Consider the following 26,728-nt stretch of genomic DNA (forward strand, 5'->3'; position numbering starts at 1 on the left):
ATATCCCCAAATAAATCTCCCACGGACCCCAGCCTTCCCAGCACTATTCTTTGCATTAAACTCTCTTTTACAATAAACATTCAGCACTAAAGCCACAGAGCAGAGCTATTTGGCATTTTCCAGTGAAGTGCAAGAAATTAAATAAGTTATGTTTTTATTGCTAATGTATAGAATATCAAGCACAGTCACAGAAGGAAAGGGTATACACTAGATGTAGCCTCTCCTGGGGCACCCCAGGGTTGAAATGCACAGAAAGTGTCACCTAGTCACCGCCCATGCACTACCACTCTAAGAGGATGTGTTGAGTATTCTGGAGTCCGAGGAGTCAGACCTCTCATCATAGTCATCCTCGGTGTAAATGGACTGCTTTGTCACAATTGGACACCCATCCTCAGGAATGGAGATCCGAGGGTCTTCCGAGGCGCGGGTGGGGAGGACAGGCGAGCTTCTGAAAACGCTGGTGGAGTTACTGGGGAAGGGACTGACATACTGGGACCTCAGCTGGTACTGCTGCTGCAGCGTCATGGTGTTCCACAGGGTGACATCGTTGGGCAAAAAGGGGCTTGACTGGTTTCTTGCCAGTGTGTTCCTCAGCATCAATGGGTACCGGGGTGGCTGGGGGAAAGGGTGCTGCAGAGGCACGGCCAAGGGGTTGGGGACAACATTACTAGAGTCCGCAGAAAACCTCAACGTGTCTGGGACTCTAAAGGCGGAGCCCACGGACCATTTGGACGAAGAGATGGGGTAGGAGCTCAAGGTGTGTTCAAAGATGTGCCCGTTAGACGGCAGCACGAGGCTCTCTTCCGCAGAAGTTCGCTCAGCACCGCTCACTGAAGACCGGCTGGACAGAAGGACTTCCACAGCGCTCACCAGGTCCCCGCCGCAGCCTTTCAGGATGAGCTCCAGCACCGTGGGCTTCTGGTTGGGGAAGATCTTTTTCAACACTTCAAGCGGGGGTCTGTTGGCTTTCAAGCTGAAAGGCAGAGAAACGGTCCCTGATGGGCCCTCAATCAGGAGGTGATTCTGCTCGGCGTGGTACTTGGGGCTGCCAGGCCTGCTCTCTGGGTTGCCTCCGTTTTTCTGGACGGCGTAGCCCCCTTCATCCACCGACACTATTTCGGGGCTCTCAGGGGTGAAGCAGCTCTTACTCTTGGCCACATCTGGGGAGCTCCTCTGGTCCGTGTCTTTGTCACTGAAGACCTCAGCGTTGTCTGCAGAGTTGCCATCTCCAAGTCGTTCTTCAGTCAAATCTGAAAAGCAGAGAACAGCTGAGTTAATCCTTTCCTGATGTGTGTAAAGAGGAACAGATGTGTTCAGGAGAGAGCTGTACACAGGCTTCTTGGAAGAGGAAATGCATCTCAGTGGGTCAAAACATACTACCATCCTAGAAAAAAAAAAGAAAAAAGAAAAGAAATCCAAACTACATCACTGACAAATGGTGGGGAGACTGTAAATAAAATCTAGAAATCAGAGTGGTTTCTCAGAATGCTGGGTCCATGAAAGCTTGCCTTAAACACAGAACAGCTATGTGATCCTATATAACGTGGAAGACCTGGCTTTGGAGCAGTAATAGCCTCTGTGAGTCCGAGCTGGGAAGGGGAGCACCAGAGTATAACCCAGGGAAGCAGGAAAAGAAGCCCTGGCTTGTCCTCCAGCTCCCCTTATGAAGGGGAGGAGGTCCCTTTATAATCCAGGACATCATCAGCTGTTGCACAACCCGCATACCTATAGGGAATTTTAATATTTCAAAATCTGTTTTCCCATAAGCTGATTTGTGTTAACATGGCTCTGTGTACCAGACAGTGTGCTTCACCAGGTTGCCATGTACAACAACTAGTTAATGGGATTTCCAGAGCAAAAGAAAGATACCACTATAGAGTTGAAATCTTTTTTAAAAAATCCTACTCAGAGGGCCTGGCAAACTCATTTGCCTGTAACCTGCACTAGAGGGCAAACAAAACCAGTTGTGAATTCTGGACAGCTGGACAGGTTGCTGGAGAGGAAAAAGGAAATGGCTGGAAAGGGTTTGTGAGACTGTACAGGGAGTGACACCCATCAATGACACCACAGATCCACAGACCCACGTCCATGGGTAGCAACAGGTAGATATGTCTGTTTTGTTAGTGAAATTCATAAAAATGACTTAAAGGTAGATTGATTGATTGATTTTTGCAGTGCTGGGGTCTGGAACCAGGGCCTCTTGCTTGCTAGGCAAGCACTCTACCACTAAGTCACACTCCCAAGCTCCCAAAGTAGCTTTTGAATTATATTAAAAGAAGAAGGAAAAAAACTTCCCCAATAAAGCTGAGACTTGCTATGAAATACATCAGTTGCAAATTTGACATTTTTTGACATTTTGACCTAAGGTATTGCCCCCAGTAAGGGCCAGTATTACAGTGCTAAGCAGGCAGAAACAAGAGGGTAAGAGTGGGTTGTTTTGTAGTAGTAAATTCTAACAGACCTCTATAATAAAGGGACCTATTTTTTAAACTAACAAGCAATATAGAGAGAGAGTTTTATCCTCTTTTTAAAAACATATACTTAGAGGGGCTAGGCTGTAGCTCAGTGGTAGAGCACTTGCCTAGCATGCATGAGGCACTGGGTTTGATCCTTGGCACCATATAAAAATAAACAAAATAAAGGCATTCTATATATCTATAACTAAAAAAAAAATTTTAATTAATTTTTTTTTAAAAAAGCATATACTTGGACTGGGGCTGTAGCTCAGTAGTAGAGCACTAGCCTAGCATGTTCAAGGCCCTTGGTTGATCCCCAGCACCACAAAAACAAAAACATAACAAACAACAAAATGCTATACATATATACTAGTTGTGGCTACTCAATCCAGGGTAACTGATCCGAAGATAAAAATTCCTAATGACTCAGTCAACTGTTGGCCTGCCTATGTTTTCATCTGCCCTTCCTGAATAGCCTCATTGTCGTCCTCTCTGTGGGCACACCTGACCACAAGCAGATAGCCAGCTGGTGAAATTTCATCAAAGCAGCTTCCAGAAACTATCTTCTCCTATTTATTGTTGTTTATTTTAAAAACCTGAAACAAAGGCCCATTTATGAACGTTTTTCTAATGTGGCCTGTGTTTTAAGTATAAATGAAAAACAAAACTTTGGTTTCTTACATGACAATAAATACGAGCAAAACATTAAGTATGTTTTAAAATATTTTTATATGAGTGCAACTTTTGATCATAAATCAAATACAAATTCATACTTATGCAAATTTAATTAAACTGTTTCTTTTTCAATACAAAACATTGAGTATCCAATATGGGGCTCATTTGCAATCCACACACATGAAGCCAGCTTTGCTTTGTATGATGACTCTGGAACACAACCTATCTTTATAAGAAAATTTGACATCTTCTCTCCTACAACTTCCTAGATCAGGGACCCCAACGTTCTCTTCCCAGTTATTGTAGTATATGAATCCATCTCCCTAATCCACAAGACAAAAACAGCAACAAAAGTTTCTATGGATTCACATTCTAAATAATCAACTATACCTATTCAAATTTTCCTTACTCACAACCCCATACATACCTCTTGTCTGTTTCTCTATTATTAAACGCTGGAAAATGAGTAGACAGTGATAGTATGTTGACTCAGCAATGAAATGGGAATACAATTGGACTTTGGCCCTTATTTAATGGAGCTTGGGAAAACAGTTCCAATACTCTAGCCAGGTAAATATGGACATAAGATAATGTTTGAAATATTATATGTCTCCAAATCCTTTTGTTATTTAATTTTAGCTTATCAGCATCAGGTATTTATATTCCTTTCATATGCAAGACATGGAGGGAAATAGAATAAAGAGTGGAAAATATCAGGAAGTATAAAATTCATCTCTAACACGTGGAACTTATTATTTGGGGGGTGGGGGGAATAGAATGCACATGCAGCAGGTAAAGCAAATTCAGCCAGGCAAGACTTTCTAAGCATCCAACATGATGTACGTTGTAAACCAATGTTCTAGTAGGACTATATGCAATAGATACTGGTGGAAGCAACACAGATGTTCATCAACAGATGAATGAATAAATAAAAGGCAGCACATACATATAATGGAATATTACTCAGCCCCTAAAGAGAATGAAATTCTGATACAAGCTACAACATGGTTAAACCTTGAAAACATTATGCCATCTGAAATAAGTTGGACACAAAAAGAAAAATAGTATGACCCTACTCTTATGAGATACCTAGAATGGGCAAATACATAAAGACAGAAAATAGAATGGTAATTATCAGGGGTGAAGGAAGAGAGAATGGGGAGTTACCGTTTAATGCATGAGGAGTTTCAGTTTAGATGATGAAGAAGTTCTAGAAATGGCTGGTGTTGATAGCTGAACAACCACTGAATTGTATACCTAAAATGGCTAATATGGAATTCTTTATGTTATATAATTTTTATCACAACACAAAAGAAAAAATGTAATACACAGTAATCAGAAACATAGGAGATGGTGAGGATTTTTTAAAACTTTTTTAGTTGTAATTGGACAATATCTTTATTTATTTATTTTTATGTGGTGCTGAGGATTGAACCCAGTGCCTCACAGGTGCAAGGTAAGTGCTTTACCACTGAGCTACAGCCCCAGCCCCAGGATTTTTTAAGTAAGAGCAATGACGTTTCTTCTTGGGAATAAAGGGTGTATTAGGACAGCTAGAAAGCTCAAAACTCAGCTATTTCTTAAAAGTGTGAACCTAAAAATAGCTTTGTGGTTTTTAAGAAATATTTTTTAGTTGTTCATGGACCTTTACTTTATTTATGTATTTGTATGCTGTACTGAGAATCGAACCCAGTACCTCACACATGCTAGGCAAGTGCTCTACCACTGCACTACAACCCCAACCCTAGCTTTGTGTTTTAAAAGGTAAATTTTACTCACCTTGAATGTGTTTCAAACACTGGGAACATTTCAGGAAAAAAAAAAAAGTTTAAGTCTCAACCAAATTCACTCTTCCATAGCGTACTTTAAGTCTCCCAAAGAGTGGAGTGACCCAAAGAGCAGAAGGTTAGTGAGAGAATTGGGGAATGTTATTCTGACTACAGATCTACATTACAAAAATAAAGCATTTTTTAAAGGTGACAACAGATATATTCTCCCTAACTCCTAGATACTCGGTGGCAGGATTATAAGTCCAAATCCACTTTGTAAGTCCAAAATTCCACTTTTGTATCCAGTTTCCTAGGTTCTGTAGGTCACAAGAGGTCCCCAGATCACAGGAGTGCCTTTCTGTTGGTTGTGCTAGCTTTGGTCCCTGCCAGGGCACCATGTACTTTGGTTACTTCTTAAGGAGGGTGAGAGGTGATACCAAATCATCCACCCTTCTCCACAGGTTTCTCGGCTGATCAGCACTCTCCATTTGGGCATCCAGGCTATAGCTAAAAAGTGAGAAATGCTGACAGGATGTCAAAAGAATCAAATCTACAAATTCAGGGCAACCCAACCAACCAAGCTCAGCACTGCTTATGCTGTGTTCAAAGGAAAGATAGAAGATAATGAAAGAAACAAGGACCAAGGTTCATACACCTGAGCAGCACATGAAGTCCTGCTCTGAGGTCCAGGGCCAACAGAATCCCCATCCACATCCAAGGTTATTGGGGTTTCAAAATTGAGCAAAGAAAGACTGGCCTCCAAACTTACACCAAGGTAACTCCTCATCCAACAATAATTTCAGAAAGGTAGAATATATAGGGCCTGCAAGTTTGTGGCACTATGGTGGCTAGGACTTGGTTGTATTACCGTACCGAAACTAAATGCATTATAAATCATTCTATTTTAAATACAGATTTTTCAGAAGTAATTATAGAGGGTAAGTTTTGAGTTGTGATAAATTATAATTTAATAACAGGTGTTTCTTTACATCTCTAAATTTTTTTCCTAAATGGACTTTACAAATTGTTCAAGTTGGTTTAAAACACAAAGGCCTTTCTAGATGATGAAATGTGAAACTGCCAACTAACAAAATGAAACAGGAAATGCTCCTGAAACACTTTCCTGTCTTTCTTCTTGAAACTGAGACCTCAATTCCTAGAACATAAGGAGTAAGAGTATATTTCAAGTGATATCTAAAACTCTAGTATATGGGTAGAGAAATCTAAAGCTACTAGTCAAAAAATAGAAAGAAATCAATTTTATCTGATATTATAAATCAGTAATTGATGGTCATAGAATGTGCTATTTCTAGTGTAAAACATTCAAATATTTCTAAAATTTTTACTAAACATTTGGATTAGATTTCATATTTCATGAGGCAAAAATACAGCCTTCTCTGAAATAAGCTTTTCACTAATGTAATGATTTTTGAAACAAGTAGATATTCAATTATGAAAAAAAAGTTTTTTATGGATAATAATGCTACCAACTTTAAAATGTGTATGCCATAAGAGTCATGAGACTTTTTTTTAACTGCAAAACTTTTAACTAAGTAGAGAAAATGATGATTTACATAAAAAGTTATTTCAAAATCCAGAATTACAGTTTGCAAAATCTAACTTTCTCTGGATTTTTTTTCATATAAAAACACAGTTCTGTTAAAAAAAAAATCTATGTATTCATTTTGAGTATTTTGAGAAAGACCACCACACATATGAAACAAACATTCTGCACAAAACACATTAAAAAATCTTTATGACTTAACTTTCATGAATTTTCTACATTCTACCCAATTATATCTACAAAAACAAAATATATCTGACGACCAAAATGAAAACCCAAAAGCTCTGGAATAAGAGAGCAATTTCCCAGCTCAGTATCAAAGTTCTGTTCACTTAAGCTTTGGGTAATGCACCTTTAAGTAACAGTTCCCTGACAGGTAGATTTCTAAGCATAGCATTTCATAGCAATAGCAGAAGAGCACAGGCTCTGGAGGGACCTCTGCCCAGTCAGTACTCTAACCAGGGACAAGCTTTCACACTTTCTGCAACTGTTGTTAGCTCACACTAGAGGTGATGACTCATAAAAAGCTGAATGATTGGAAATTTGAAGTGTAACAGGTAATGAATCTTGGTCTGAAATCTTTCCTTTTCTTCCTGGGGGCAGGATTTGTAAAAGTAACAAGTCATGCTTTGCTTCTAAAAATCATTAGCAACACTAGTTTATTTATATATAAAGGAATCAAGATGGTTCCCTGGGATCAATGTTTTGAGGGGCCATTGGTATCAAGGACAGGGTTGGCTTAAGGGAGTATAGTTTGTGACTGTGGAGTTCATATATCTTGCAAAATTTTAGTTTTGATCTCTATCTCAACTCAGAAGGGAGCACTTTTCAAGAAGTAGAGGAGAAATTACCTACAAATCTACCTGTTTATTTCTAATTTACAAAAATACAGCTGGTTACTCATTTATCCCTCTATTTAACAAATACTCTTAAATCCTTTACTATGCACTGTGCTAGGTAAGATTATACACTGTGCTAGGTAAGATTATACACAGATGATCATCAAAACATTACCTCTAGGCCACCAAGGTATTTATGGTTTACTAACTAATCCTGTAAAATTCCAAGTTATCTGCTCAGTTGGTCAGATTTTACCATGAAACACAGCAAGAAACTCAGAAGCCAGCAGTCCGGCAGACTAGTGTCTTCATGGGTGGAAATATTGTTGTAAACATTCACACTTAAAGACTATGGGTGCTACAGATATGAACACTGAATGAAACAAAATAATCATCAGTGGAGAAAAGTAGAACTTTGATATCAGCTTGTAAGATAGATCTATGTGTGCCTAGTAATTGCAATCAAGAAATGGTAGACTGTATGGACAACTGGTGTCCTGGCTGTTGTTTTTCATAATGCTATTGTTACTTGGTAGTCGATTGAGTTTTTATAGCTGTTTAACTGCATAACAAAGTAGGGGGAACCCCGCCTACTTATGTTTTTGTTTCCCTTCTGAGGACAGTAGTATGTGTTGCTTGGGCAAGGGTATGACTCACTGAAGGGATGTGGGAGTCTGGTCACAACCTGACACAAATACAGAGTGATGGACCTATGATGACTGAGGCCCACCAGACAATCAGAGCCCACAGGACTAGACAAGGGGGTCCCAGAACTTGAGAGGCTAATGACTGAGGGGTTAAAAGGTGAAACAAGGGAGCAAAGCAAGAGGGGAAGAAGTAAAGAAGAAAAAGAGGAGGCAGGCAGGCAAATGGATTTTCACCAGGCTCTGTCTTCCTCCCTGTGAGGAAGAAGTGCAACATTTCCAGAAAGGGGCTCCAAGTCCTCCAGGGACTTTGATTTATGAAGATTTACTCCCTTTCCCTCTGTAAGGCTGTTAGCAAAAAGTGCTGACTGGCTGCAGCAAAGAATTTCTCATCAATGCTCTTTGATTGTATTTTGCAAACAAAATGCCTGTTGCTTGGTAACATTTCACTTGAGCCTGACCTTCTCCGAAAGTTATTGCTATCAGATTCGATTTACACTGTCCTCCTGTGATTACTGTAATCTTTTAAACCCGGGAGTTCATCCATCAGGGAAAAGAAAAGTTGGTTGTGTAAGTGGAGAGCACGGCTATCCGCCAGATTTATAACACTGGGAGTGTGCTGGGGGGAGACTCTTCCCCGGAGGGCAGTGGACTCTGGTTCCCAGACGTGGAACACTCTGGGTTTCCCTGCCCACCCAGTTCTTAGGCCATAAGATGGACACCAGCCTCCCTGTGGCCCCCGAGACAACTGGCTCCGCTGAGTTCTGCAGCCTAGGGTGGCTAAAACAACCAGATGCCCAGTTAAGTCCCAGTAATAACTGACCTTTTATTTTTTTTATTTTTTTTTATTTTTATTTATTTATTTATTTATTTATTTTTTGGTGGTGGTGTAATGTGTAATGGGGAGGTTAGCATGGGCTCAGGCCTTTGGACTGAGAAAGTAAGAAGCCCTGTAGACTGTGGGTGAAGGAGCAGCATCCCGAGGCCGAGTGCAGGAATGGCTAGGTGACCGCTAGAGCCTGCTCTTTGGCGGACACTGCACCCGGTCCCCCAGTAGCCGGTCCCCCAGTAGCCGAGAGTCAGGAAGAACCGGGGCCCAGAGAAGCCGCGCGACCCCACAAACGATCGCTCCCTGCCATTCGGTCCAGGGAGAGGAAAGGGAGAGCCAGGGTCCCTGTCCCAGGCCAGCTGCTCCCCCTGCCCCATCCACGCCCACCGCCCTGCACCAAGCGCTCTTAGCTGTCCGTGCACCCGCCTGCAAGGCCAAGGGCTAGAACGTCCCAAACCACCCCTGGCCGCCTACGCCGCGGAGTCCCAGTCCAGCCAGGTTTGAAGAGGCAGTCACATTTTTCTTTACCTTTTTGCTTTTTAAGCCCTCACTTCCAGACTTAGTTTTTCATTTCATAGGTACAGTTCACAAGCGACTTTTAATTCTTTCCCGCTTCTTTCTTCCCTCCTAGCCTGCAGTCACAGAAAATTTCCGTTCCTGGCCTGAATGTTCCCCTAACAGCTATTATATTTGCAGGTGCTTCTATTTGGGAGAAAAAAATTTTTTTTTCAAAAAGCAAAATTAAGCCGGGCTCCATGGTGCATGCCTGTAATCCCAGCAGCTCCAGAGGCTGAGGCAGGAAGATCACAAGTTCAAAGCCAGCCTCAGAAAGGCCCCTAGCAACTTAGTGAGACCCTATCTCAAAATAAAAATCATTAAAAAGGCTCGGGATGTGGTTAAATGCCCCTGGAGTTCAATCCCTGGTGCCAACAAAACAAAACACCCAAAATTTAAAGTAGGAAGTAGACAGGGAAGACCCAATCAAACTGAAGCTGAAAACCCGGAGCAAGCATAAAGATGTAAAGATGCCCAGAGCAAAGAAGAGGCAAGAGGTAAAATAAAATAAAGGCAGTTTCTTCAAATCTTCTAACTTGTCTCCCTGTAGTTAATCTTGTCCTCTTCTTTCAGAAGAAATAGACTGGAAAGGAGGTCTACTTTCCTATTTGATCCTGTTCTCTTATTTCTAACCAAATATGTTTTGATTTCTTTCTCCCTTAAGAACATTTAAAAGATTTTTGAATACGTATTTATTTTGATGTCAGATATAGACCTAAGAACAATCTACAGCCACAGATCATTCCTGTCCAGGTACCACAGGCTTTGACCACCCAGGACACTCTACTGGAGGAAAAGTTGGGGGTAGGGAAAAGTTTGGGGGTAAAAAGTCATAACACAGGACTGTAACTTCAGCTTCTCACCTTGGCTGTGACCCTTAACTTCCCTCAGCTCTGGAGCCCATGGTCCTGAAAGGCTGGCGAGGCTGGTTGAGACTGCTGATTCAGACATACTAACAGCTGAAAGATGTCCCTGCTTCCTGTGATATTTTCATGGGGGGAGGGGTATGAGGAAAAGTAGAGGGAATTTAGGAGAATAAGTGAATTCCTCTAATTTACAATTTGAGGCTTAATCAAAAATCTAGTAATTCCAAGTCAGTCATTGATAGTAAGCATTGATAGTGCAGAAGAAATCTACACTTAAAAAGACAAAAAGAATATTACAATCCATAGCTAGAAGTAAAGATCATTAGAATATGGAAATTCTCCTCAGAACCACATTGAAAGGGTTGTTCAAAAACATGTTGGATTCCTTTAAAGAATCTGAAACAGAATTTGGGAAAGGTATCTTCCAGTTACAAAACTCAGCTTTGGTATTAAGATGTTGCTCCCTGAACTTGAAAGTTTTTCTCTAGGATGCACAGCAAACACACTCTTCTTTAAGATATGTGCTTTTCTCAAAGATTTCTAGAGAGGAAAAACATTCTATGAGCTGGTGGCACCTTCATTTCTATCCAAGAAAAAAAGAAAATCTCTCTACTGCTATGTTCTACAGAGGCCTTTTGCCCTGCAAAAAGGCTAGCCACGTTCATTAACTCAAAGTTCACAAAGAAACAGATCTGCATCATTTGCCAGAAGATATTTAGAGATTTCTATGCATGAGTATTTACTGTACTTGTGGATCTACCTTTCGAATACAGCTTTGCTTATTCTGTATATATTGGGAGCTACTTATAAAGGAGTATGATACGCTTCTAAATATCCCTGATATATTACATCATATATATTAAAAATAACTGCCCCCCCAAAAGGTGTAACCCATAGAACAACAAGCATTCTCAGCCAGTTGTCTCTAACTTAAACCCCAAATAGACTTTCTCTTTATGTGCATTGCATAGAATGGGTTTGCCTGTGTGCTTATAATTCCTAGTGAAAAATAATTATCTGCTCTTTTTCCTGTCCCACTTCATTGGATAGGTGACTGGCTATTTAAAAAAAAAAAGATAGGATTATGCGGTCAAACTGAATGAAAGAAGAAAATAAAAGTTGTGCAAATCAACATACAAGGTATATGGTAGGCTGGAAGCTTAGCCCTTGGTGTCTGCTGGCTCAATCCCTCAAAATAATCACTCGGACCTCGCCTTCCAATTACTTGTTTTCAATTTGGAGGGCTCAGCCTATTCCTGAATACCTGATAGAAGTAAAAGAGCACCAGGTCTGGTTTGTCCAGTTGAAATTTGTTTCCTTTTTTTATTCTTCCAAAGGATTTGTCCTGCTGCTTTTGCAGCTCCAACTCCACCTTCCTTCTTGGCCTCTTTACTACTCCTCCTTCCCTAGCTCTTTTGGATTTGGTAATTCTTTATAAACCACGAACTTTTAGATAATAAAAGAACAATCGGAAGAGCACAGGATGTGAAAGGAATCCCTTCTTGGACAAGAACCACAGAAACCAATGCCACATTACAGTGGGGTTGTAGGACAGTCACTGCAAAATGCTACCTCTGACATGAACTCAGAAACCTGCTCTAGTTCTGGTGGCAACGGACCCAGGGAAACTGGAAAAGGAAAAATTAAGAAAATAGGTTAGCCTATAATCACTTCTAGAGTGAGTCCAAACTCTCCTAGTTCCCTTGTTCAAATCTTAAGACAAACAAGGAAGGCAAACAACCTTAAGGAACAAAAAGCAAAACCAAAAATTTCTCTTTTGCCCTCTCTTGTTACTCCGTGGCAAATCTGTATATATGAGGAGATGCAGGAACAAAAGAGAGACAACTGAAGGGCATATCCTGAGAAATATTCTGCTTTGGACCAAATATCTGAAAAACCCATGTGCAGTAAACTCTTCTGTCCTTAAAACACTCAGTCCTGCCCTTCACATAAGCTGCTCTAAGCACTTCAGGCCTCCAGGGCATAACTGAGCAATGGGGCAGCAGAAGGGACCCTCCAGGCTGCCATCAACTCACCAGTGAGTGTGCAGTTTTCCCAGCTCCAACCAGCAATCCAGTGCTCCTGAAAATCTCTCAGGGAAACTATCTTTTGAGTTGTGCGGGAAGGCAACTGCTCTTCCTGGGTTCAACTTAAGGAAAGACTCTGAGCCTTCCGGTTCTTAATTGCAGCACACCTGCTTCCTTGAGGAGATGGACTTTTTTTTTTCTTTGTACATTTGCCCTAGTGAAAGGGGAGCACTGAACATATGTCCAGAGTTCCAAGAGCCATCGAAGGAAAGCTTGGACTACCCAGACCAGGACAGAAGCTAGAGGTTTCCCAGGATGAAAAAGAATGAGACTCAACTTGAGAGTGCCACTCAGGAGGCCCACCTCCAGGGCTTAGGGCAGACCCCCACCCCCAATAAAGCATTGCAGAGGAGGCGGGCAAGAACAGCAGAGGAAAGGGGAGAAAGTCTTTGCTCCAGACCCAGGGTTTAGCAGCCTGAGGCCCAATCCAGCCTATAACCTGGGAAAGGGCTTGACAGAGTAGTTTTCCTCCCTGTAGATAAAGTTTTGTTTTTATTTCTTTAAACCATAAGGACAGCTCAGGTGGCCTGGCAAAGGGTGTTAAAGGACCTAGGCGGTTCTGCAAAAGATGACTCTGGACACCCAAGATTCTCGGTCCACTATCAGGTTAGGAGTCTTTCGGGACCTTTAAAATTATCGTTCCTAAAAGGGGCTTCTTTAAACAAATCGCAGGAGACTGGAGGGCACTGGGCGCAGTTAAGAAGGTTATGGGTTCCCCCAAGTTGGAGATAACACGTCCTCGCTCCACTTACCCTAGGCCAAGCTCAGAAGCATGTCCAGTTCGAAAGAAAGCCAAGCTTTGGGCCTTGGCTTCTAAGCTTCACCTCCCCACCCTCAAATGTGAGCTCCTCTAAAACGCGCAGCCAGGAAAATAATAAGTATGTGCACATGAGTTTAAATTTGGTCCTGTCCTGACTTCTCTATCCTTTGAATTTGACCGGTTCCCCTTAATCTGCGGAAGATGCCTGGCGATCCGGAAGCCAGTCCAGCCATTTGCTTTCCTTTCCCGCAGGGACCCAGAATCCAACTGCACGGGGTCCAGATCAAGGGAAAGTTAAGAACCGGCCTAGTGGAGGTAGGCCTGGCCAGACAAACTTCCCAAACTTGCCTCCCGAGCAGAACCACAGCAGACGTTCAAGTTTCCCACACGCCTGGCCAAGCTCGCACACCGCAGACGCTCTTACCTGACTTGGCGAGTTGCGCCTGCAGCGCTCCGGGCTGGGGCTCGGCGGCCCAGCGTAGCGCGGCGGCCGCGGCCAAGTCAGCGGCTGGGCGCGGCGGCGGCGGCGGCGGCGGTTGAGACTGCTGCGAGGTTGGAGGCGGCTGAGGGGTGGCAGCGGCGTCCCCAGGCGTCCCCGGCGGGGGCCCGGGCAGAGCGCGCAGCGAGTCGGGGATAAGGCTCTCCAAGCTCTCGTTGGCCTGCTGCCGGCGCAGCGCCACCTGCGCCGCCATGACTCGCTGCCTCTCAATGATAAGGATGCACTTCTCGCAGGTGCAGTCCTTGAAGCGACAGTAGCGTTTGTGGCCCTTGAGCCAGGACAGCACGCCGTGGTTGCGGCAGCGCGCGCATTTTGGCGTGCGCTGCAGGGGCGCCCGCGGTGGCTGCGACACTGGGCCGCCCATGTACAGGTAGGGGGAGCCGTAGCCGTTCATGCCCTGGGCTCGGGGAAGAGTTGGCGAGCTGGCGGCGGGGGCAGGCCAGCGGAGACTGGACAGCGGAGTTGGGGGGTCTGCTCAGGGTGCGGTCTCCGGGTGGCGCGACCCCTGGCAGCCCTGGAGGCCGCGTGCGTTCTGGGGAGGTCGGAGGTACTGCAGCCGACTCTCCAGTGGCGATCACAGCTTCGGCCTTACGGGTTCGTGCCCCCACCAATCCCCACGCCAGCGACGTCTCTGCCGGTTGCTGCTTTGGGCGCAGAGCCCAGCCCGCAAGTCCTCCTAAGACGAGGCGCTGCGGCGGCTACAAGGAGCCGGCAAGAGCTCTGATTAAGGTCTGAGACAGCTGTCTGAAGCTCGGTTGCTTGCTGGCCAGGTCCAGCACCTCCTCCGCCTCCCTCTCTCAACCCCTCCTTCCTTCCCCCCGCCCCACCAGGGTCCTTGTCTCTTTGCACTCCCCACCCCACACCTTCCTCGCGCCCCTAAGGTCCCTGCACTTCACCTTCCTTGCCACCTGCAGCCAGGTCACTCTCGCGGGGGCGCTCAAGGCCCCCGATCCAAGCCGGCTCCGTTACCCCTTCCCGCCGCCGGAGGGACTGCGGCGTTCGGAACACAGTGGTGCACATAGGGCGGGGAAGGGGAGGATCGGCAGGAGTGAGGGTGGGGGTGCCTGTAAGCGAGTCAGGTGGCCGCTCCCCTACATTCTCATCTACTCTTTTTAGGCCTGATCTGGAGACATTGAGCCTAATGTCGCTGTGATACCGACACTCAGTGACAGACACACCGTTCCACGGAGCCTGAGGGAGCTTTGTGGGTGCACCCCAGACCTCACTCGGACCGATCCGTTTCAAGTTGTGGTCCCTGTGGCCACAGGAGAGTGGAGTTAGGAGTGACGGGGGTGGTACTGGTTCGGGAAGTTTGGGGTTCTTGATTTCCTTTTGCAGCATTATTTTCCCTCTTTTTGCAAGAAAATGAGCGTTTTTGAAAAACTGACAGTCTGACAACTCATGTTGCAGTCTACCTTTATTTTTCTACTTCCCCTTCCCGTTTTTAAATAAAAACCAGTCTGTGTCTTGAGGGGCCCAGGAAGTGCTCACCGCTGGGTCTAAACTCTCCTGAGAGTGGGACCAAGGAGCCAAGTTAGCATCTGAAAAATCACAGGGTAAAATCTTCCCACTTCCCAGTAGCTATCGATTCATCAAATGGAGGTATCTCTTTACCCAATTCAAATCCCCACGAATCTGGGATTTAGTTAAAGATAGGGATGGAGCCACCCCGCTCCCCAACCATAGACCCCAGTCATAAACGTCTTTGAGTGGGGTAAGAAAGGCCCTTGCACAAGACAGCATAAAAATTTGTTTAGAATATTATTTTGCGTGTTTCTAATCTCCTAAGAGTACCAATCTCTCCTAATGCAGACCACCATAAATACGCATAGAGTCGGCTAACCGCCCCCACCCCCAAACAAACAAAAGACTACTGGTGGATACAGTAGGCGCCAGGCAGCGTAATGACTGTGCAAAGGGATAAGTGGCAGTCCTGGCTCCGTCTGTTCGCGTTCTAAAAGCGTACACGAAGATAATCTTATAGCGGTGTGGACGAACCGAATGCTAGATGAGAGAATAGATGAGTCCGCTGCAAAGCCAGACCCCTCCGCTGCACAGAGGCCCTTGTCGGCTCCAGGAGGTCACGTTATACAGCCCAGGAAGCAAGCAAGAACCCCGAAAAGGTCCCTCTCTTTTCTGCTGAGAATTCAAGTACAGCACCGCCAGGAGTTCTAAACAGCCAACCTCTGCCTAGAATGATCCGGAGAGGGGAGGGGATTAAAAAGGGGACCCTGTTAACCGTTCTGGGTTTCAGATTCAGGCGTAGGCTCTTGTTCTTGAGTGCTAACTCTGGAAGCATTTCCCCCCAAAGCGCATCAGGCCGGGACCCTTAAGCGTGGCCCCTTCTCTTATCCCCTTAATCCCTCCTCTCTTCCCACCTTTTGCTAGGAAAACAAGCCCTAAAACACTACAACTGGAAGGAATGTTCATAAATTCTGGGAACCATAGGCAGAGATCCACCAGTCGCCCCATGGGCCTGAGGCAGGGAAGTGTGGAGCTGACAGAGAGTCGCTTTGCAAGACTATAGATACACAGTGTCGCGAATAGCACGGGATCTGGGAACTTTGACACTGAAATCTCTTGGAAATTCAGGAACCGTGAACTTTTTTCGAAGCCGAATTTCTCCCGATTTTCTTCAATGGTCAGCAGAAACAAAGAAAATGAGAGTAAAGGGTTTTTTGTTTTTTTGTTTTTTTTTTTTTTTTGTGTGTGTGTGTATGTTTAAGGAAAGCAACAGAACTCTGCACCAGGTTTGTGGGGGACATTATCACTCCCAAGGCAAACTCCTTTCCTCACTCCATCACCTAACCACCCAATTCCGATGCCACTCAAACAGTCTGGCATTATTTGGTCCCGGGGCCATTTCACTCCAGTGCACATCGGGGGCTGAGATCTAAATACTCATTTGATATAGCGCAGTAATCCTTTTCTCATATTTGATGGGAATGTTTTCCATATCCCAGTATTTGACAACATCTCCCTATAGGGACAGGTTTGTATTTATGTTGGTAAAATGTCCCCTGCCTCAAAGTCTATTGTAACCCAACACCTGACAACCCCGAGTCCCATTTCTGTTTGCAGAAAGGGTTTATTCAAGCACATAATGGGATCCCAGCAGAAAGCTTTTCAGAACAAGGGGCTATGGTAAACTTCACCACATGAACTCCGTTTCCAGGGCTATTAAGCTTTTAATTGGAAAATAGCAGAGGAAATTTCAAGGTGACTATAACGTGTTAGCAGTTAGTGCAGAGAAGAAAAGCCGATGCAGGAATGAATGTAGAAAGCATATGGTCCGAATCACATTTAGGAGCAGCGGCCTGCTTCTACTAAGTCCCTGCAGCTTATGCACTTATGGGAAAAATCATCAAAGAAATTGGAAGTGGGGCGGGGGACTACAAATAAATGTAACCTCAGACTAGACCCACTCATGCTCTCCTCTGAGTCGTGTGTTTGTGTTTTCAAACCACAATTAAGAGGGTAGAATCGTGACAGGTGTAAGAGTGAAAGGATGAAAAATAATGTGCTAGTTCTTAGTACATGCAATCATGTGGTGTGTGTACATATGAAGCCATGAATCCGGGTGCTCTTTGGAGAAAATGGGGATGTTCTCACTCGAAATCTGGGAGACCTGATGGCGGCTACTCATTCCTAAGCAATGTTTAATCAAAAGGACAGTTTCATATTGTCCCGGATGCATGACACATCAAGAAATTTTCTGCTTTGCTCGATTTTCATGAGGGGGGAGTTTAGCATTCCTATTTTGTTGTCTATGTCCTGACCACAGTGATGTTGATATGGATAGACTTTAGGGGCCGGGGCTTACAGAAACCTTTATAAAGGCAGAAAAACGGGTTCTCTCGCTGCACAGGAACTTTAGCATGATTACTCAGCTCTCACCCAGTCTGTGCCTCTTGGCAGCTCTCCCTGGCCAGCTTCAAATTTAAGGTGGGAGGGGGGCAATGTCCAGTCAGGCCATGGACAATTTCTTGAGGTGTCAATAATGTCCTTCTTCTACCTCAACTGGTTAAGGAGACACTTGTGTGAATTCCCACGGGATCCCTGAAGCGGCTCTCTGGAGCACCGGGTGGAAGGCGACCAGGGTGGGGGTCAGCTCTGGCAGGCCTGGGGGAATACCATTGAGCTGAAGGAAGGAAGGTCCTGGACGGTCATGTGCCCACATCATTTTGAAAGAGAAGAAGATGGGTGGTAATGGGTAGCCGGCTCCAGATGCTCAGGAGCCAAGGCCTTTTGAAGCAAAAGGGTGAACAAACTTCCTGTGAGCCCGCTGGTTCTTGCTGGTGCCCTTATGTCCTCCGTGTTCTAGAATCCTTGAAGCCAGCAGCTGCTCAGATCTGGGAGCAGCGTTCCAACCCGTGAAGATTCGGAGACCCTGTCTGGCTGGGTACTAGAAAGTGCCTGTCCCAAACTTTTTTGGAGAAAGTGTTGTTTCTCCTGCTTCGCTTCATCCGAGAAGTACACTCCCGCCCCTCTCTCGCCGGCCAAGCGGTGACCTCAAACCCTGTGCCTTCCAATGGACGGAAAACGCAACTACTCACTCCCGGGTGCCACCTCCAGAGTGAGTCCCTCGGGCTCTTTCGGAGCGCCCGGCCGGCCGGACCCAGCACTCCGGGCGGGCACCGAGCGGGCCAAGTCCCCATGCTATTTTGGATGGGAAGGGAGTCTCACACTCGTTAGAGTAGAAACTTGTCTACTGCAAGGTAAAATGAGCAGCAGTAACTTTAAGACATTTTGAAGATAGTCTTTCTCCTGCGAACTTTGAAACTAGAAAGGCGGAGACAATTATTTTAGGTAATTTTAGCAACACTCAAGGGAACAAGGAAAGCTGTGTTCCCAGAGCATTCTCTGGGGGCACTGAGTGCAATTTTCTAGGAGGCTCCACTTTTCCAGAAATTTCTCCCCAGCCTCTCAGTCTCCCTGCTGTTCCTCAATAATGCCCTGCCACGGGGAAATCAGTCGGACAAACGCGACCGAGGGAAAAAAAAAATCCTGCTGGGCTCCAGATGCCCCGGAATATTAAGGGGAAACCAAGAGCTGCGGAGACACCCACACTGCCCCGCCATCAGCCCCAGGAGAGGGGTGGGAGCTCCACGCCTGCAGGCGGACTTGAGGCAGGAGAGATACGCGGCTAGTCCCTGGCGCTGTGCGGAGACCGCCGGGGCACCCCATTTCCCGCTGGTGTAGGCCGGGAACCCCGGTTCAAGAGACTCCTGGGAGGGGCTACTTCCGGAGCGCCCTAGACCACGCCCACCTGAGCTCGCCACTCCCACGGTTCTGCTTGTACCGCCCACTCCACTGTCTGGGCCGCCGGCTTTGAACTGAGGAAAAGTTTGGGGCGTGGGAGGGGGATAAACTTAAACAAGTGGCGAAGTAAAGGCCGAAGCGGGCTTCAGTAGGGAGCCGGGAAGGGGCTGTCATTTTAAGACATGAATCGCAAGTCTTTGGACGCAGCCAAGCTTCAAAAAGCTCAGGGCCCAGAGGGCAGCGGGTCTCAGGCCTGGTCCATTTGTGGTTGGAGAGGGAAAGGGTAAGACCTTCGCATCACTTTCCTGTACTAGTATTCCTGACCAACTCCAATCGTCCCGAGTCAGAGGAGCTAAGAACTGTCCCACGCCCTTGTCAGGCCGGGTTTCTTTAAAAGGTGCAGTGCCTTCCATAGAGACCTGTTAAAGCGTCTAGACGCACGGCGTCAAGATGCGGTGCAAAGTAAGTACGTGGAAAACCAGTTCACCAAAGGAAGTTTCAGTGAAGCTGAGGGGGTCTTATTTTCCCAAGGGAGATGCTGGCCGGGGCTGGCCTTTGCTACAGCCCGAGATTACACTCTTCGTTCGTGGATAGCACAACTGGCCCCAGTTGCAAGTATGACAATGGTGGTGGCAGCAAAAAGGCGAGTCATCAAGGGTGTTCTGGTCCCCGGTTCCAAGGCTGGGGGTCTGCAAGTTTCAGGGTTCCCAAGGGTGCGGACGCGAACCCAGCGGCCTCTTTGTCGCGGTGGGTTGCAGGCCAGAGGGATGCGTCCGCTGGAATGCGGCAGGGGTCGCAGGACCCCAGCCACAGCACACGTCAGAGGCCTCCTTGGGGAAAGGTAAGAGCTTTTGAACTCAAGACACTTGGCATCTGATGCTTGACAAGCATCCGGCAGAGGAAGGCCAAGTAAGCCTGCCTTGATTTCCCAGCGCCAGAGCAGTGGCACATCTGCAAAGGCTCAGCTAGGGACGTGCGGACGATGAGCACAGCCAACCCCGCGGGCACTTTGCCCGACACGCCCACTCTTGCACTCAAGTGTTCTGCGCACTCGTACATCCCACATACTACTCGGTAGATCCCGCCCGTGGGAGTGGTGGGACTAAGTAGAATTGCTGGTCATCTCGAAGGTGGAGAGCTTTTGAAAAAGTGATCACATCTCGAATGTTTATTAAAATAGGGCCAAAATACAGCGGTCAAGATTTACAGTCTATGCGCTACCTTGCATCTAGAATTGGTAAGTTCATAAGGCAGTTCTCTTGGGCCAAACCTTGGTCCTGTCTGGCACCCTCCCCCTAGCAGTCAAGAACAAATGCTGGAGGAGGAAATCTGAACGTCACTCCACTCTACCTGGCGCTGGAGGAAGGCTCCAGGTCTCTTGCTATGGGGGTATATGGAAGAGAGAACTACCAACCGGTGACCCAGACTGGCCCAGTAGTCTTGAGCCCCAGCCCTCCCGCTGGGAATGGCCCTTCTGGGGATGTATCGCCAAAAGGTGTCCCTTGCAAGCCCCCCCCCCCATGCCGCACTACACTAGGCGTCAGGTGAGGCAGGTAGGTGTACCCCAAGGCTTCTTTAGCAAAGAGAGGTGCATCCCAAGCGAGAGGCCTGGGTTCCAGGGCTCTGCCCGCCCAGGCTCACAGAGTCGGGTCTTCAGTGTGAACCAAGGACCTACAAGGTTCTCAGTCTGAGACCGCTGGCACATTACCCAGACTCTGTCCAGCTTTTCAAGAAGTGCACAGGTACTGATGGGAACAGTACTAGGAGGACCACTCCCCCATTGAAGGGCCAAAGCGAACGTCAACAACCCTCTTATTAGCATGCTGGTCTGACAAACTCAGGAATCCTCAGTATTACTCAAAAAGGGAGGGAGGGGCTGGAGCCCGAACGCTCGGGTGAGCAAGAGACCCTCTACTCTGAGAACACCACCAGCAACCCCTGGAGGTGGCGGGTAGGCAGGCCGGTTCCCTTTTCTGCGTCCCTGCAGCCTCCCAGTGTCGCCGTCACAATAGCTACAGCTACAGCGGCCGAAGGGCACACTGCTGCAGTAGCAGCAGTCTGACAAGTGTGATAAAATGATCTTCCTTAACTAAACTCGTAAAGCACTGGGCAATAAAACTCAATCTTCTGTAAAATCCAATTAAGTCATTATCTGACTGATTGTATCTTTAATTGAAAACAGAAGTGACAGTAAATTTCTGTGATATATCAGGATCAATCGATACCACTATACGATTCAGCCCCAAGAAGTGATTTATAATGTCAAACCTATATAGGTAACTCCACATTATTCTCTCTAAAACCACTGGTGGATGAAATTAAGAGTAAGTGCATTTAATAAAAAACAAGATGGTCAGGTTATTGATTACAACAGATGGGGGTGAAATCAAATAGATGTTTTCAAAGCACAGAGCGAAGAAAATACAAGTAATTTCTTTTTTCCTGTTTAATACCGCTCACCCAAATATACACACAAGAAAATTCAGTCATCAATAACATTTTTATTTTCAGGTACAGCTGCAACTACACAGAACAATGAATTTTTTTTAGACAAGTTTCATTTCAGGACGGCTTCTGTTACATAAGGAAGTACTCCATAAGCAATTTTTAACAAAATAATGAACTCAGAAATTTGAAGTAACTTTTAAAGATGTACCTACTTCCAAATCAAATTACAACTTAAGGTTACAAAATAGTCTAGATTGCATCCATTTTTTTTCTGTACTAGAAAGAGTGTATGTTAAACTCATTATTCTATAAACAACACCTAGAAGCTTTGCCTCATTGGGGTTACTTTAAATGGTGTTGTTTTCAAATTATCCTTTACAGAAAAAGTAGCTATTCTAAAGGGCTGTACCTTTTTCTCACCATATTTCAGTTACGTTTTGTATTGGGGGTAGGGCATGGCTATTTCCAACAGCAAACAAAAACAGTATTTCCATTTACCCTGACTTTCTGCAGATTTCTAAAATAATAATTTTGCCTGCTCTTTTCTTCCCACTGGTCATGTACTTGGCTAAATTTATATTCTTGCAGTTTTAATAAAATACTAATTTTTAAAAAAAATCTAAGGCACCTAAGATATTTCATTTTTAAAACAAAAAGTACACTAATTATGACTAATTTAGACACAAATATATGGCTTTACTTGAGCAAATTACTGACTGTATTTCCTGAAAACTACATGTAAACCAGTGTCATTAAAAAAAACTGAGGGGCACTACTATTTAAACTCCATGAGCAAAGCACTTAATTCTTGCAGATGGTAGTCATGAACCCTAAATTATTACAAGTGTGTTTTACCTCTCAACTAAACTCTAAGGAGTACAAACCAAACACATTCTCAACTGTTAAGTCAGCATGAATCAATGCAAAATAACAACAAACCCTGTGGATAATGGAATAAGCCTGCTTTTCCAAGTGAACTGCCAAATGCAGCCAGCGGCCGCTCACTCATCCTCCTCGATGACCGGAGTGACCGTGAAGCTGCTGGGCTCGGAGGCAGACTCACATTCGAGAACCCCCTTTGTACTCTCATTACTAATAGGAGAGCTGCTGGAGAGGGAAACCAAGCCAGAATCTTGACTGCTGGGCGGCGAGAATACTGGGAAGTGGGGAGAGAGAAAGGAGAAAACAGTATGTTAAAAGTGGCTAGTCTTTCTACATTCAGTATTCAATTAGGTTTCAACAAAGAAAGAGGCACTCTCCATTGCTGTTCTGAGTTGCAAGTGTTTTTACAGACCCTCATTAAAATTTCCAGTGCTTTAGGATGGGGGAAAAAAAAGCGGAGGTTAGGTAGCAGAATCCCAATTTTACATTTTTTTTTTTAAGTCCGATCTACTCTCTTTGGGAAACTATTTCCACCTCGCACTGAGTCCCTCTCCTTTATGCTAATGAACTTGTCAATCAAGTGATCCATCTGAGAAAGTATTTCTAAGTAAGGCTCCACCCATGTTTTTCCACTGTTGGCCAGGCAAGATCTAGTGAGGATAACAAATCAATTTTCCTATTATTTCTCTTGGTTACAACCAGACAATAAATATGAGGGTTGCATCAGCATATATAACTTTTTTAAAAAGTAAAAAAAGTGGGAGTAAATGGGGGGTAAATTTTATAAATAAAAAAAATGAAATTATATCACTAAAGTATAAGTCAGGAAAAGAGGATTTTGAGAAACACATAAACATAAAAATTCCAGTGGGAAACTGACATTAAATATGAAGGATGCAAAAGTAATAATGTGTTGAACAAAATTTTGCAACCTTACAAGTCACAGTAGATACAAAATTTAAGCAAAAGGGTCTCTGACCTTCTTAACCTTAGCCCAGTTTAGATCCACCCCCAGAACTCCCTTCCTGACTAGTGTGAATGTAATTAAGGGGAAGCTGCAGTGGTAATTTCTCTCCTCATTAACTTCCTGATTGGTTTCAGCCTCAGGATTCTGCCGGGCAGTAGTTTGTCACCAATTCCAAATGGCCAATCGTTAATACTAATGTTTGTGTAACTAACTGCCAGCATCTGCCACGGCTTCTTGTACAACAATAATGGTGAAAGGGTACATTAGTGCTCCTGTGTTAATTCAGCTTGTGTTCATCAATAGGGAAATCTATGATGTAATTAGCAAAATGCATTGGGAGCTGAGTGCTGAAGTCATTTGTAGAGAACTAAATCATAGTAGAAGCTGAACTGGGTCCTGATGTGTTTGCCATCAATACTTATTATGTTTGGAATTTAATAAGGTATATTACCAGGCTGAAAAGAGACCTTTTTACAAGAGAACACCATTTATGCTTGTTACGGGTTTGGAAAAGGTTTGCTGCCGCTAGTAGAATCACACAGAAATAAAAGAGAGCAACGATTTAAGAAATGGACCTTTGGACCAAATTATTCCCAAACGCTCCCTCTCTCCAGTGTTACAGACAAATGATAGTTTTGTATAGTTACCTCAGTATCCAATGAGGAAAGGGGTGATCTGAAAACTTAGTACAATAATAAATTTGAAAAGTAACTTGGGCAATTTCCTGAAAAGCAATCTCTTTTGTATTGAGGGTCTGTGTAGTCTTTAGTAACTTAAATAAAAAGCAAAAGGTGCTTTAAAAGGGGGGAAATAATCATAAATAGTTTTTTACAGATGTCAAAAAATGCATCTACATATGTAAATATAGTACAGCAACCAAAAGCTGGGAACCTGAACTCTTTATTGCAGTGCAGAACAGCTTCTTACAAAATCTGATTTGTTATATGGATCTTAACCCCCCTGCAAATTCAAGGTGATTTATGAATTGTGTGTACATGCACCTGATTGTTAAATAAATACACAGCAAATATGTTTTCCAAAAGTGGTAGACTCTGCTCTGAGATCTTGCATATCTTGTATATCTGATCTTGTATATCTGAGATCATACATATCTGGAGAGCCCAGTGGAGAGTCTGTGAGTTAAGCTGCTGACTCCCATCCCAATCCAACCATTGACAGGGTCTTCTCTGCATACAGGCCATGCATGGGGAAGGAAGTGAACATTACTGACTACTCTCTGCATGCCACATACTTTAATGAGGGATTTCACCCTGGAAGCACTCAGAGAATTATTCTCCCCATTTTTATATAGGGATCCTGACTCTCTGGCATGCCCTTGTCCCTGCAGCATTCTACCCTTGGGCACCATGCTTTGGGGACTGGCCACTGAACCCTCCCAACCCTTGTGTGAGTTTAAAGGAACTTTGTCAGACTGATTTGGAGACTCCACAGGAGTAAGTGTTCTTCCAACATGTTCTAGGTCCTGGGGTTGCTAAGCCTTCAGTTAGAATCTGATGGAGAAAATACCCCCACCCTCCTCATTTAGCCAATTTGGGACTGAAATGAGGAGGGATGAGCATTTTACAAAAGAAAGGAATCTGGAGATAGTTCAGTTTTACTCTCACTTGCCTTGTGGGTATTTTCTTGGAAAGTGCCCCGTGGCTTGGGGCTACAGAGACACATGCAGATGTGTCACCTGCATAGAGCAGGAAGGCTCCCAGCATACTTAACGCATGACTGCACTCCAGAGAAGATGTAAATAAAGAACTTAACCTGTTTTGAAAAGCACCTGCATTTTTTAAAGTGTTTCTCCACTCAGAATTTTAATCCATGTTATTTCTATGTTTGTTCAAGGCTTAGCATTGTCTTTGAATAGGCTGCTGAAGTTAGGGATAGTATCTGTTTTAACCCATTTTGTATAGCACCTCGTAAAAGTTCCAAATGCCTACAAAGATTTAGTGCTAAAGGTAACCTGCCCATTTTAATGCAAATTAAACTATTTTGAGGGCAAGAGTAACAACTGTCCATTGTAAATTATTTTATACCAATCAGAAATTCAAAAACTAAAAATGATCCTATTTTTGCTTTTTTAAAGGTTGACTAATGGATAATATAGGGGGCTAATTTCAACTCAAAAGGTTTGTCTTAATTATTTTGTAAAAATGCTACTAACTCCTAGTGTCAGTGGCAATGTTGGGGAAAGATAATACTGCCAGTAGTTCAATCTTTCTGGACAGCAATCTACTGACATGTAATAAAAGCTGTAAAACTGTTCAGCCCCTCTGACCTAGTAATTCCACTCTGGGGAATAACCCCAATGAAATAAAGAAAGAAAAATTAACCCAGAGATGCTCAACACACCACTGTTTGCATGGATGAAGATGTTTGTGCGTTGTTCTTGTGCTTTGGGGGGGAGGAAAAAGGGGGCAGTTGCATTGAAGGAGGGTGCAGGAAGCATTCACAGGCAATAACCAATTAAGGATTATGCTACCCTATAATCACTGCTAGCCTCCTGGCATTTACAGAAATGGAAGAAATGACTTCTGGAGAGCAGAGTGGAGACTGACAAGTAAAGGAAAAGTAAAAAGGAAAACTTAACCATCTGATCTTTTTTTGTGTTACAATAAAAGGTGGGTAAACCAAATAGGCTGACCCTTGTTTGAACCAAGCAAGTCTAGCATCTGTTTTTCTCAAGTAGCCTATTTTTCCACAGCAGCTAAAGGGCCATTCTATTATTTAAAAACAAATGTGAAAACTCCTTACCAATCATTCTTACTAATGTGGGGGTGATACTTAAGATGATTTGGTGATGCCGTCTGAACATTTTAGAAATTTGGGGAAAATATTATATATTACCAAAGAAGGGGAAAAAAAAGAAACCTTCAAAAAATAAACAAAACCACTCCAACTGCTCAATCTTTTGACATTGCAAAGACCCCTGACTTTTAACTTGAATGATCTGTTGGAAGTCAATGGACTGGAACGAATAATTCTCTTCTAGTGATGTGGGAAAACACGATAGATATTCATGCTTGAAAAAAAACCATGTTCTTCTATATGTTAAATACTATTAAACTCCTACCAAGAAGCCATTTAAAAATAAAATGCCAAGAGGAATTCTCCAGTGGTTAGCAACTCTGCAGCTGGCTGCTGGCTGCCAAGGAAGATAGACTTAGTGTGCTGGTCTCTTTGGCTTAGTAGGTTGTAGGCTTAAGGAAGTCTGATAGAAAGCTGCTCAAAATTTCTTAAACAAATTCTTCCGCTTCACCGTAACCATAGTGTTTGGAAATAAAATCATGCCCAATCAATACCACTTAGCAGATATTTAATGTTTCACAATAGAACACTTTTCCACAGAGGAACTGCTGCCCTTCTCACTAACATTTAAAATAATTAGGATTATCCCAGCTGCTGGAGCTTGGCAGGTTCAGTTTGTACTTTCAAACAGCATTAATTCTTGGCATCAGAACAAGGGATAAAAGGTAAAGATATGAATGGAGATCTTTATTCCACCTGATCTATCATGGATTAGCTCATTCTTTTCCAGTTCATGCCTGCACTCTAGTTAGGAGGAAGGCTGAGCTGTAACTGATGTAATTAGAAACCACAAGCTGAGAAAAAAATAG

At 44.2% G+C, this 26,728-nt stretch overlaps 2 protein-coding genes across 2 annotated transcripts in view; both read right to left on the reverse strand.

Moving 5' to 3' along the window:
• Positions 1 to 116: 116 nt before the first annotated feature.
• On the reverse strand, positions 117 to 13,937 carry Dmrt3 (doublesex and mab-3 related transcription factor 3). Its single transcript, XM_076843446.2, has 2 exons — positions 13,469 to 13,937; positions 117 to 1,250 (listed from the first exon to the last, which is right to left on the reverse strand). The coding sequence occupies exons 1-2, from the start codon at positions 13,935 to 13,937 to the stop codon at positions 289 to 291; spliced, it is 1,431 nt and encodes a 476-aa protein (XP_076699561.2). The 3' UTR covers positions 117 to 288.
• Positions 13,938 to 22,254: 8,317 nt separating this feature from the next.
• Positions 22,255 to 26,728, reverse strand: part of Dmrt1 (doublesex and mab-3 related transcription factor 1) — a 103,496-nt gene continuing 99,022 nt past the window's right edge. Inside the window, exon 5 of the mRNA XM_076846039.2 lies at positions 22,255 to 22,409. Coding sequence (XP_076702154.1) covers positions 22,255 to 22,409 — 155 coding nt within the window. The remainder of the gene's footprint in view (positions 22,410 to 26,728) is intronic.

This window comes from Callospermophilus lateralis, chromosome 2 (genome assembly GCF_048772815.1).
Source record: "Callospermophilus lateralis isolate mCalLat2 chromosome 2, mCalLat2.hap1, whole genome shotgun sequence".
Lineage (NCBI taxonomy): Eukaryota > Metazoa > Chordata > Mammalia > Rodentia > Sciuridae > Callospermophilus > Callospermophilus lateralis.

What these genes read in the sequence shown, in the direction of transcription:
- Dmrt3 (XM_076843446.2), bottom strand. Translation starts at nt 13,937, where the DNA reads ATGAACGGCTACGGCTCCCCCTACCTGTACATGGGCGGCCCAGTGTCG. An exon ending in GGCGCAACTCGCCAAGTCAG is followed by an intron (nt 1,251 to 13,468) that starts GTAAGAGCGTCT and finishes TCTGCTTTTCAG; the next exon opens with ATTTGACTGAAGAACGACTT.